Here is a 12,690-nt window from a genome sequence, read left to right on the forward strand (position 1 = left end):
ACAACTTTTTTTCTTTTTCTTTTCAGTCCCTATACTTTTATCTCTTCGAAAATATACACCACTTCTTTTCTAAATATCTTTAATCTTACTTCTTTCCGTTTCGATAAATCTACATTTTAAAAATAAATTAATTTCTTAGAAAATATATTATTTATTTTCAATGAATTTTAAAAGCTAAATTGTAAATTCCAAAATCATTATGTTTATTAAAATTATATTAGTTAAAATGATATAATAGAAAATTATAAAAAAATAATATATGGATAAATAAAATCTAATATATGTGAAAATCGCAACTGTTACGTTTTATGTTTAACAACACTAAAAATATGTATAGTTAGACGAAATTAAGTTATAATTTCCATTGCGAATATCATGATTTATCTGACACCCATGAAAACTCTATAAAATTAATCGGTTGAAACTTTGACCCTTGAATATCATCCAGTTATCAAAAGAAAAATTATAACTACCTTCTTACAGATCTATTGTACTTATACTTAGGAGAATCTAATAGTAATAAGTTAGAGGAACCTTCTTTGAAGTCAAATAGTGATTTCCAACGTAACTTGTATCCTTCTTAATTAATACTAGGTTTTGATCCGCGCTTTAAAAGCGCGGGTTTATTTTTCTTTTTTTAAAAAAATTTTGAATAAGTTTGTGAAATGAAATATTTTCATTTATTTTTATTGTATTGTTTTATTTTTATTTTTATTTTATAAATGGGTATTTATGTTTAAAATTGAACTTGATTTTTTTTTTCAAAAATTTGAAGTGGTATTTTAAATTTTTTCAATCAATTTTCACTTTTATGTACTGAATTTTTGAAAGATATAATTTTTAACAGATTTAACTTGTGAATAAATTAATATTATATTCTTTTAATAATTTTAAGTCTTTCATTATCAATATTAAAATATTTTCAGAAAGTTTTAATTATATTGAAAAATAAATAATAATGATTATGTGAAAATATTTGTTAATATCAATATTAGAATTTGGTCCAAATGACCCAAACGAAAAATATGAACTTAGATAAATATTAAAATCGGCCCAAATGGCCCAAAACCGTGAAATTAAAGGAACAAAAAAAGTTTGGGCCTATAATTAAAAAATCCATTAATTGAAAATGATACAAAATAACATAAATACACTTAATGAAACATGCGACTTCTTTATAATAGAATGGTAGGTTTAGTAAAAAATTCAAATAGGATCCTACTTTAATAGTATAGATATAGCAGATCAGGGGCGAAGCTAGGTTTTTTCTTAACTGGGTGCATAATAACTTATAAAAGTAGTTTAGAGGGAATCGAACCTAGGATACTAGGAAATTATGGGTGCAAACTTAACCAAATAGCCACTTTCTTCTTATAAGTGCTATGTAAAAAATCAAATATCTAAAATAGACAGGGTGCACTCGCATCCATAGTGATTAAAGTGGCAAAGCCACTGTAGCAGATCCTTATAGTATTATTAGGAGCGTGTTCGCGCTACGCACATATTGTTTGTCTATGCAAATTCCATATTTAAATTTATGTTGTATATATATTGTTTTGATTGTAATGTATATGAAATTTAAGGTTGAAAGGAATGATTAGTTGCTAAAATAGGAGTATAGATTTGTGTTTTCATTTTCATGTGTGGAACGATGTTTAATTTTGTATTGTTTTAATTTGTATTTGGTTTTGTTGAATTTTTTGTTTGTGTGGTGCTTGGTAGCTGAAAAGTGTTAGTAGTATATAAAAGATTATTTTAAGATATAAAAGCTTCGACGTTTGAAGTTTAAATTTAGATACTTTTTTAAAAAATTAAGTTTGGAAAGTATTTGTTTTAATTGTCGTTATGAGACAGTAAAAGTGAGGATTAATAATATTTATTTGTGGGGATAATTTTTGATTATCATTTCTAATATATTTAATATTACCTCTTTCCCTTTCGATAAATCTATGTTTTAAAAATAAATTATTTTTTTAGAAAGTATATTATATATTTTCAATGAATTTTAAATGCTAAACTCTAAATTCCACAATCATTATGTTTATTAAAGTTACATTAGTTAAAATGATAAAAATAAAAAATTATAAAAACAATATATTGATAAATAAAATCAAATATATGTGAAAATTGTAACTGTTACGTTTTATGTTTAACAACACTAAATATATGTAGGTAGACGACAATAATTTATAATTTCCATTGTGAATATCATGATTTATCTGACACCCATGAAAACTCTATAAAATTAATGGTTGAAACTTTGACCCTCGAATACCATCCAATTATCGAGAGAAAAATTAAAAGAACCTTCTTACAGATCTATTGTACTTGAGAATCTAATAGTAATTTGTATCCTTCTTAATTAATATATAGCAAATCCTTATAGTATTATATAAGATTAAATGCATTAGATTTCTTTTCAATCTTATATTTTCATAAATCATCAGATATTAAACAAAATTCCATTCTCATAGATTAATTAGTGTTTTTGGTAAATTATATATTCATTTTGCCAATCTAACTATCTTAATTGTTTATATGTGTTCCTTAATTGAAAAAATGCTTTCATCTTTTATCTACTATCTTAATTGTTTATTTCTTTTTTTAAAAGTAGAAGTATTTAAAAACACACATGTCATAATTTGCATTATAATACATAAATTATACATATATGTGTGGTATCTTAATGTAATTAATATTGACATATCTAAAAGTTAATTAAGAATAAACTTTAAACACACACAAAATAACAGTAATATAATTGTTATCAAAATTCAAAACTAATGTAATCTCTTCTAGAGATTTAGTTTCCTTCGAGGTTTAAAACATAAGACATATCAATGTATGTTTTCTAATATAAATACTCACATGAGGTAAATAATGATCATCAGTTAACAAACAACAACTGACCCTACACTCCTTTCAGGACTGTAACAACAAAATCCAAAACGAAATCTCAACACTATTCACGGTATGGAACTACCACATGGCTTAATTGAAGATATTCTCAAGAAATTACCGGTGAAATATCTGTTAAGATTCAAATCCGTGTCAACGCAATGGAAATCTACAATTGAATCTGCATATTTTAAGAAAAAACAGTTGTTATATAGTCAACTACAAGATCCAGATATCCTTATCACCAATCGCCATGAAGATAAAGATAACAAACATGTAACAAGGATGTTCACGATAGGTTCGTCGGATTTGATCAAACTGCCTAATTTTTGCCCTGTACCTACACCAATTCCCAGGGAGAACAACAAACCATCGCTTTATTATACCTATTCCGTATGTGGGAGTTGTGACGGTATGATGTGCTATTACAATCACTACACTTGTATCTATCTATTCAATCCTAATACTAGATGGTTTCGAAGTGTTCCTCAAGCGGGGCATCAAGAAGCTGCTCTCATGGTGATGAATCAAATAGGAACCTGGACGGTAGATAACGATGGCATTTTATGCAGTCTAGGTTTTGGCAAAGACATGTTCACAGACAGATACAAATTGGTTTGGTTATATAATTCATTTGGGTCAAATCTAAGTAACGCTACGGTTTGTGAAGTGTTTGATTTTAACACCAACACTTGGAGGTATGTGACTGCTTCTCCTGTCCGTATTTTTGATGAACAAACTCCTGTACACATAGATGGAACTCTTTACTGGTTCACTGATGATAATATCACAGAAACAAAAATAATATCTTTCGATATTCATACAGAAAAATTTCACATAACCGCAGAAACTCCATTTGTTAAAGTAGCTGATAAGCAAATCATCATGTGCACTCTGAATAACCGTCTATGCGTCGTGCAGAAAGAGTGGCCAAGACAAGAGATTTGGTCACTGAATAATTCAGATATGACTTGGGATAAAATATATTCGCTAGATCTACAAACTGATTATGATTGGTTTACGGATCGTATGCCACCACCATGCACTTATTCGCCAGAAGACGTTCCATGTGCCATTCCTGTCACGGTTTTGAAGAACAAGAAGAAATCACTAGTGCTTTATTATCTTCGTGCTAAGAATCCGAATCTTTTAATTTACGATCCTGAATCAAAATCTTATGATTTATGTTTCGTACGTGATTACAGAGTACATTATTGTGAGAGTTCATTTTCTTGTTTCCCAAGTTTGATGTCAATTGTGTAAAAACTAATTAGTTTTTGAGATATATTATAGTTTATTATCCCAGTTATTTAATCCTCCTATATATTAAATGAGAAGTCACTTTATTGACTTCTGTTGACGTGTCACTCATACATGCAGTCTGGAAAAAATCCTTACAATTTCATTGATCGATTATTTTATATTTTTATTTATTTTAATCAAATCTAAAAAAGAAATCATTGAATCAATTAATGTTAGTTGACAAACTATTTACATAGTTTTATGCATAACCATTTATAGTATCAAATGGTATCAAATATGGAAATTTTATATAATACTTCATCATTCTATTTTTTATTAATAATGTATTTATAAATTATATGAAGTATGTTGTTAAAAAGTTGTTAGTAAAACTAATATACTAGCTTTATTTTTCTATTATGAACAGTCATAAAAACTTTATTTGTCTATATAAGTCATAATATACATATATAAAACATATAATTTTAATAAAATATTATAATAAATATCATATAACGAGTTTATTAATAATTTAAAATAGTTTAAAATCATCTGTGATGATTAATATATATTTTTAAAAAACTTAAAGTCATTTATATTGATTCATTAGTAATGAATTTTACCAGATATATAATAGTATGTGATTATATAAATATTTGGTAATCATTTTAAGGTTTTAAATCATCAATAATGCTAGCCGTCTCTGCTTGGCGATGAAGAAGGCGATTTCTAGATCTGCCCAGCTCTAATGATGATCTCTTGATCTGATTCCAACGACGACATCCTCATTCTCACAAGGGAGACTACCAACACTCCTTGTGGCGGCTGAGATTCTATTTCGTCTCGAGCAGATCCATTGGTGGCGTTATACACAAGCAATCACTTTTGCTTTGGAGATATATGATCTTTGTCATATATCACAGAATCTCGTGTGCAGCAGTCTGGTTGGGTGATCTTCGTTGCCTTGATCGCTTCATTGCTCGCTTTGGATTGGACTTACTGGTTCGTAGCTGTTGATCTTAGTCGACGTTACACACAGCTTTCACTCTGTTTTCACTCTGTTTCCTGCTGCAATACTCTGTTTTCATCTGGCTTTGACGACGCTTTATAACTCTCTCAACCATAGTGGTTCAGCTCATAAGGCTGACGTGAAGGGTAAAGGCATCTGGTATATGATGATGATGATGGACCGATTCAGTTAACAGACCAGAATGAATCTCCTATTATTCACGACTACAGTCTATCGTTGATTGGCAAGATTTTAAACCCAAAGAAATAGACGGTTGAGAAACTGATCCAGACAATGCCGGGACAGTGGGGGATGTAGGATCGAATAACGGCTAATGATCTGGCGGAAGGGAAGTTTCTTTTAAACTTTTCCACTGAAGAGGACATCAAAACGGTCCTTAGGCAAGGACCTTTTCACTACAATTTCTGTATGTTCGTTCTTGTGCGATGGGAGCCGGTGGTTCATGATGATTATCCGTGGATAATTCCTTTTTGGGTAGAGATTACTGGTATCCCGCTGCACTTATGGACCATTAGCAACTTACGAAAAATCAGAAGCAAGCTAGGTCATGTGGATACGGTTGATCTCTCTGCTGGCCGGCTATTGTGGGACATTGATACGAGGAAAGCTCTTGTTTTCTCTCGTAAAGTTGCATCACCGAAAGGGGAAGAGGTTACGATCAAGATGCATTATGAAAAGCTCTTTAAACATTGCTCAACCTGTGGGATGTTGACACATGAAGTGGCATATTGCCCTCAGAAAGCTGGTGTCTTTGCACGAGTTCAAATTCCGAGTCTTGAGGAGTCTCGACAGTCTTCGCTGAGAGATCAGAAACCACTTGAGATGAAGCCATTTGCCAAGCCTTCACATGCTATTCTACCTTATGAGAAGAAGCAATACAATGACCATATCAAGAATGAAAGGCGCGATAGAAAGGAGGGTGGTTTCATGAGCGATGCAAGGAGATCGCAGTATCCGAACGACAAGAGAGATGCTTACAACGATATGAAATCTGGATATCAGGAGGCGCAAGGTTGGTATGGCGACAAGGGATCTGGAAGGGATGATCGTCATGTTAGGAAGATAGCTTCGCATACGTCGCGTTATGGCGCACGATATGCTCCTTATCAGACCAAACAACACCAATGGAGGGCTAAGGAGCGTGTAGAACCTCAACACAAGGAACACAGAATCGAGCCTTATGCTCGTGATGTCCAACCTGCAACTAGTGAGAGATCATCAAATGTAAAGACATTGGTGGGTAGAAGACATGAGGACATTGGTAATGGTGGTTAGGAGAATGGTGGAAAGAAGATTGCAAGTAAGATCGTAACTCCGGTGCGTGGTGATCAGGACGCTAATGTTACCAAACAGTACATAGAGGTCGTTAAGCCAATCTCTTTCTCTCCTAAGGAGAAGGAGATGATAGACGAGGATCAAATGATAGGAGCTTTAACCGGTATGGAGATTATTGGTACTAGTACTAACGACAAGGAGATACATGACGATGAGATGATGATGGTGGAACATGAGGACGACTTGCTAGGTGAGGATTTGATGGAGTTGGAGGAGCATGGTAAAAGTGTCACCGCACAAGTCAAGATAGCGAGCAAGGAGACCGGAAAGTCGAAAGTATCATCTCATAGGAGTGGAGGAAAGTCTCGAATCCCATTGGGTTTGAACAAGAAAGCTCAGTTTCTCCGGAGAGGATCTCCTAAGATTCATAAGTCCTCATCCAGAGAGATAATCCAACCGGGAAAACAGCACACGAGTGGTGTCAAGAGTTTGAAGAGCATAAATCGCAAAGGTGATGGTACGGAGGGGTCCACTAACACCTCCACAAATCATCAATGAAGACAATCAGTTGGAACTGTCGAGGGATTGGGAACGACCTCACAGTTCGACGCCTTACGGAGATGTGTCAGAAGCATCGCCCAGGACTCGTGTTCCTATCTGAAACGAAGAATAAGAGGCTGTTGTTGCAAAACATTCAAGCCGATTTAGGATTTGATCATTTGTTTACCGTTGAGCCACTTGGTCTCAGCGGAGGTTTAGCTCTTTTTCTGTGGATGAATTTCAAGTTAATGTTGTATTTTCAAATAACAGAATGATTGACATTGAGACAGTCATTGATGTAATAAAAGTCTTTATGACGTTTGTTTATGGGGATCCTGTACTAGAACGAAGAGATCATGTTTGGAACATCTTACGCGTTTCTCAACAACAAGAAATGGACCTTGGTTTATGATAGGAGATTTCAATGAGATTACAGGTCATAATGAAAAAGAAGGAGGTAGACAACGTACTGATAGCTCTTTTCTACCTTTCAAGCAAATGCTAAGCGATTGTGGGATGCTAGAATTTCCATACACTGGAGATATGCTATCATGGGTTGGTAAGAGAGCAGGGAGAGTAACTGTTAAATGTCGTCTGGATAGAGCAGTAGGAAATTCTGACTGGCATGAAAAGTTCCCTCATTCGAAGACGAAGTACATGAGGTTATGGAGCTCGGATCATCGTCCGATACTTGCTGATATCCTCAAAAACCCATCCAGGAGATCGAGGAAATTTATGTTTGACAAAAGATGGTTGGACAATGAGGAAATGAGACAAGTTATTTTGGAGGGATGGAAATCACCTGATCTTCCTCCCAATGCCTCTATAATGAAACATATTTCCAGCTGTAGGAAAGCATTAAGCGAGTGGAGGAGACAAAATAATATAAACTCGGCAAAACTGGTGGAAGAGCTTAAAGAAAAAGTGGAAGGTCTATATGCAGATGACGATGCCACAACAGAGCAGATTGCAGCAGCTTTGAAGGAGCTTTCTGATGCTCTTAAGGCAGAAGAAATGTTCTGGAAAAAAAGAGTCGTGTATTTTGGCTAAGGGAAGGAGATCGCAATACGAAATTTTTCCATGCCTTAACGAAACAAAGGAGAGCAAGGAACAAGATCACTCAGCTTCTGGGTGAAAATGGAAATATTGTGGAAGATGAAGAAGGATTAGTAGCCATTGCTACTAGTTATTTTAGACAAATCTTTGAGTCTACTAATCCACAGGATATTGAAGAAGCTCTATCTGAAGTTCCTACGACAATAACAGAGCCAATAAACGAAAGCCTTACAGCACCGGTAACGGAGTGGGAGATTAAACTAGCACTATTTGCTATGCATCCAGAAAAAGCACCGGGGCCAGATGGGATGACTGCACTGTTCTACCAGAAGTTCTGGGATATAGTAAAGGATGATTTAACTCTTATGGTTAATAAGTTCCTTACTGAAGGGATAATGCACGATGGACTGAATGAAACTAATATTTGTCTCATACCAAAGACAACAAAACCAAATGATATGGCTCAGTTTCGGCCTATTAGTTTGTGTAACGTAAGTTACAAGATTATCTCTAAGGTCCTATGCCAGAGACTTAAGAAAGTGCTGCCAGGATTGATATCGGAAACACAATCAGCTTTGGTTGCTGGAAGACAAATTTCTGATAATATTATGATTGCTCAAGAGATGTTCCATGCTCTCAGGACCAAGCCAAGCGGACGCAACAAGAGAATGACTATTAAAACAGATATGAGCAAAGCCTATGATAGGATATAATCGTCATTTATTGAAGCTGTGATGAGAAAGATGGGTTTCTCAGATTCATGGATAACATGGATAATGAGATGTATTACGTCAGTACAATACAAAGTCCTCATGAATGGGCAACCAAGAGGAAACATTATTCCAGGAAGAGGCCTACGCCAAGGAGATCTTTTGTCTCCTTTTATTTTTATTCTATGCACGGAAGCGCTCGTTAGCCTTCTCAATCATGCAGAGAACCAGGGAAAGATAACGGGGATGCACGTTACCCGCGCGTGTCCATCGGTATCCCACCTACTATTTGCTGATGATAGCCTTTTCTTCTGTAAGGCGGAGCCCCGTGAATGTGAAGAAGTAATGAAAGTAATCAGGATCTATGGTAAAGCATCAGAACAATGTATTAACTTTGATAAATCCTCTTTACTCTTTGGTAAGAAGACTAACGCAACCACAAGGCAAGAGATCAAAGATGTACTTGGAATTCAGAATGATGGAGGGATGGGGACTTACTTGGGTATCCAGAAGATATCAGTGGTTCAAAATGCAAGCTCTTTGCCTTCCTAATAGACAAACTAATGCATAGAGTGAATGGCTGGACAGGTCGCTGGCTTTCGAAAGGAGGAAAGGAGGTGTTGATTAAGTCCCTTTTGCTTGCTCTTCCGACGTATGTAATGTCTATTTTCCTACTCCCATTGGAGATATGTGAAAACCTTGCCAGCGTTATTGCCCAATTTTGGTGGAGCTCAAATCCCCCAAAGAGAGGAATACACTGGTCGAAATGGGAAAAAGTTTGCCTACCGAGAGAAGAAGGAGGAATTGGATTCCGGATGATTCATTAGTTCAATCTGGCATTACTGGCGAAACAATTATGGAGGCTAGCACAAAACCCGGATTCACTTGTCGCCCGTGTATTACGAGGAAGATATTACAGACTAAGCTCGCCTTTACGAGTAAATTCTGTAAACAGTCCTTCTTATGTTTGGACTAGTATTTCCGCTGTGAGGGAGCTTTTGTTGCTGGGGATAAGACAGAAAATTCACTCTGGTTATGAGGTTAAGATGTGGGAGGACCCATGGGTTCCATTGAATCCTGCTAGGCCAGCTATACCTATAGCGCCAGTTATGCATCCAAATATGAGAGTGAGTGATCTTATTAATCAGGAGTTGAAGGAATGAGATGTTAATCTACTGGAACAATATGTCAGCCCTGATGACATACCTCTTATAAGGAGTTTAGCCATAAGCACAACTCATAGACCTGACAAATTTTGCTGGAACTTCACAAGACATGAACAATACACGGTCAATTTTGGATATTGGGTAGCTCAAAACTTTTTGAAGGATGTAGACGAAAAGCAAGTGGTTGAGCCAAGTATTACAAAGCTCCAAGCCTTTGCTTGGAAGATAAAGGCGCCGAAGAAAATTTGTCATCTTATATGGCAATTGTTAACTGGTCATGTGGCAATAACGAGAAATCTAGTAAGGCGAAATATGAGATGCGACAATTACTGCCCAAGATGTGGTGAACCAGAGGAATCAGTAACACATGCCATTTTCGAATGCCTACACTCATCGACTCCGATGAATCCTGATGTTTTTCCAGCATCAAGCATCTATACGAATATGAGCTACTTCTTCTGGGAAAAAAACGGTTCACTTGAACCAGCAAGACAGGGATCCTTATCCCTGGCTAATTTGGTATATTTGGAAGGCTCGAAATGACAAACTCTTTAGGGGAATAGACAAAGATCCTCTGGAACTAGTTCAATATGCTGAGAGTGAATGTCAAGCTTGGTTTAATGCTAACGAGACGATACCACCAGTAGTACAAGAGATTAACGGAGAGGAACCCCAAGTCATAAGCTTGGGCAATGTTTGCTTACTGGATGGATCATGGACTCCTCATGTGCAATTTAGTGGATGTGGATGGGTCTGGTTGGATAGTGGAGGAAATACGCAGCTCATGGGATCACAGAACTTCCCCAGAAGAGAATCAGCTCTGCACTCAGAAGTGGAAGCGTTGCGATGGGCGATGGAGAATATACTTCAGCACTCAACATGTCAGAATTTCGGAACGGATTGCAAAGAATTGATTGCTATGATCAAGGAACATCATGCTTGGCCAAGTTTTACTACGAAACTAGAGAGAATAAAAACATTGCTCATATGCTTCCCGGATTTCAAGATTTCTTATATTCCAAGAGCGCGTAATCAGATCTCAGACTTTTTAGCTAAGACAGTTAGATCCTTCCATAGAAAGTTACATTTTGTTGGTTGTTCTATTCCGGTCTGGTTACCCAGACCATCTCAAGTTTGAGTAATAGAATAGCTATTTGCCGTCAAAAAAAAAAATAGAATAGAATAGATGGTTGGGCTAGGAACATGTTTCTGAATATTTTTCTATCTACGTGGATGTGAGACTATAATGTTAGAATGAGTTTTAATGGTCTGTGTTGTTTAGGGCTGAGTTGAGGGATGCTTTTTGGAAGATTGAGCTCAGGAATGTAGAAGAATTAGAAGAGAGGTCATGAGGTTTTTATATTTACGTAAGTACTATAACGCAGTTGTCTTTCTTAGCGTGCTTCAATGATCTTTTGGTTAGTTTGATTGATGGTGGTTTGTAAAACAAGAAGACATCAAAGTTCGTTGGTGAGTATACGAGTTCTTTTTTTTTTTTTTTTACGGCGAAAACTATTCTATTACTCAAACTTGAGGTGGTCTGGGTAACCAGACCGGAATAGAATAACTAACAAAAACTAACTTGGTGAGTATACAAGTTCAAAGGGATGGGGAAAGGTATTATGACATGTGGTATCGATAGTTAAATACACATCATTTTAAAATCTTTTTAGGGAAAATTATCAAAATAGAACAAAAATTCAGCATGGTTGTTCATATAGTATAAAACCATCATTTAGTTGTCCTTTTAGTATATTTTTTTTCATAATCCCAAAACTAACCCTTGATTAATCTAATTAAATATATTAAACTAATAGAATTAAAAGAATAATAATTAAAACGTTTAAAAAGGGAAAAAAATAAAAGTTTTTATTTTTTTAAAAAAAATTTTTTGTAAAACTTAATAAAAATAAAAATAAAAATAATTTACAAATCTTTTTAATAAAAAACGTTAAATCAACCTAATATAAACAGTTTACAAAGTTTTATTTTTTATAAAAAGTTTAAAATGTATGTAAACTCTTTAGTTTTATCAAAAAATTCAAAATTAAAAAAAACTAAAATGTATTTCTATAAAGTTTGTTTAAACTTTTTATTAAAAAGTTTTTGTAAAGTTTTATTTTTATTTTTATAAAGTTTACAAAGTTTGTTAAAGGTTTTGTTAAACACATTAAACTAAAAGAATTTAAAAAATAATAATTAAAAACGTTTTAGAAAGGGAAAATAAGATAAAACTTTTATTTTTAATAAAAATAAAATTTGTAAAAATAAAAATAATTTACAAATTTTTTAATAAAACGTTAAATAAACTTATTAAAAAAAATTTACAAAGTTTAATTTTTATAAGAAGTTTAAAACGTTTTTAATAAAATTAATTAAATAAAAGTTTTAAACTTTATAAAAATAAAAATAAAACTTTACAAAAAAATTAATAAAAAATTTAAACTAACTTTATTAAAAACATTTTACAAAGTTTTATTTTTATAAAAAGTTTAAAATGTTTGTAACCTTTTTAATTTTTATCGAACTTTTTAATAAAAATAAAACTTTTAAAAATGTTTTTAATAAAAATAAAATTTGTAAACTTTATAAAACTAAAAATAAAACTTTACAAAAAATTGAACCTAATTTCAAAACACCACATGTTGTATAGATATGTATCATATAGAACAAGAGTTTATGAAAAAAAAAAACAAAAGAAAAACTATGAAAAAACCATAGATTAATAAAGAAGACAAGGGAAAATCATTTTTTAAAAATTTTTGACAAGTAA

General features: G+C 33.6%; 1 protein-coding gene across 1 annotated transcript; it reads left to right on the forward strand.

The window, feature by feature from the left end:
- The first annotated feature begins 2,973 nt into the window (after positions 1–2,973).
- LOC130495062 (F-box/LRR-repeat/kelch-repeat protein At1g09650-like) lies at positions 2,974–4,161 on the forward strand. Its single transcript, XM_056986040.1, has one exon. The coding sequence runs from the start codon at positions 2,974–2,976 to the stop codon at positions 4,159–4,161; it is 1,188 nt and encodes a 395-aa protein (XP_056842020.1).
- Positions 4,162–12,690: the final 8,529 nt, after the last annotated feature.

The sequence above is a fragment of the Raphanus sativus genome, chromosome 5 (genome assembly GCF_000801105.2).
Source record: "Raphanus sativus cultivar WK10039 chromosome 5, ASM80110v3, whole genome shotgun sequence".
Taxonomy (NCBI): Eukaryota; Viridiplantae; Streptophyta; class Magnoliopsida; order Brassicales; family Brassicaceae; genus Raphanus; species Raphanus sativus.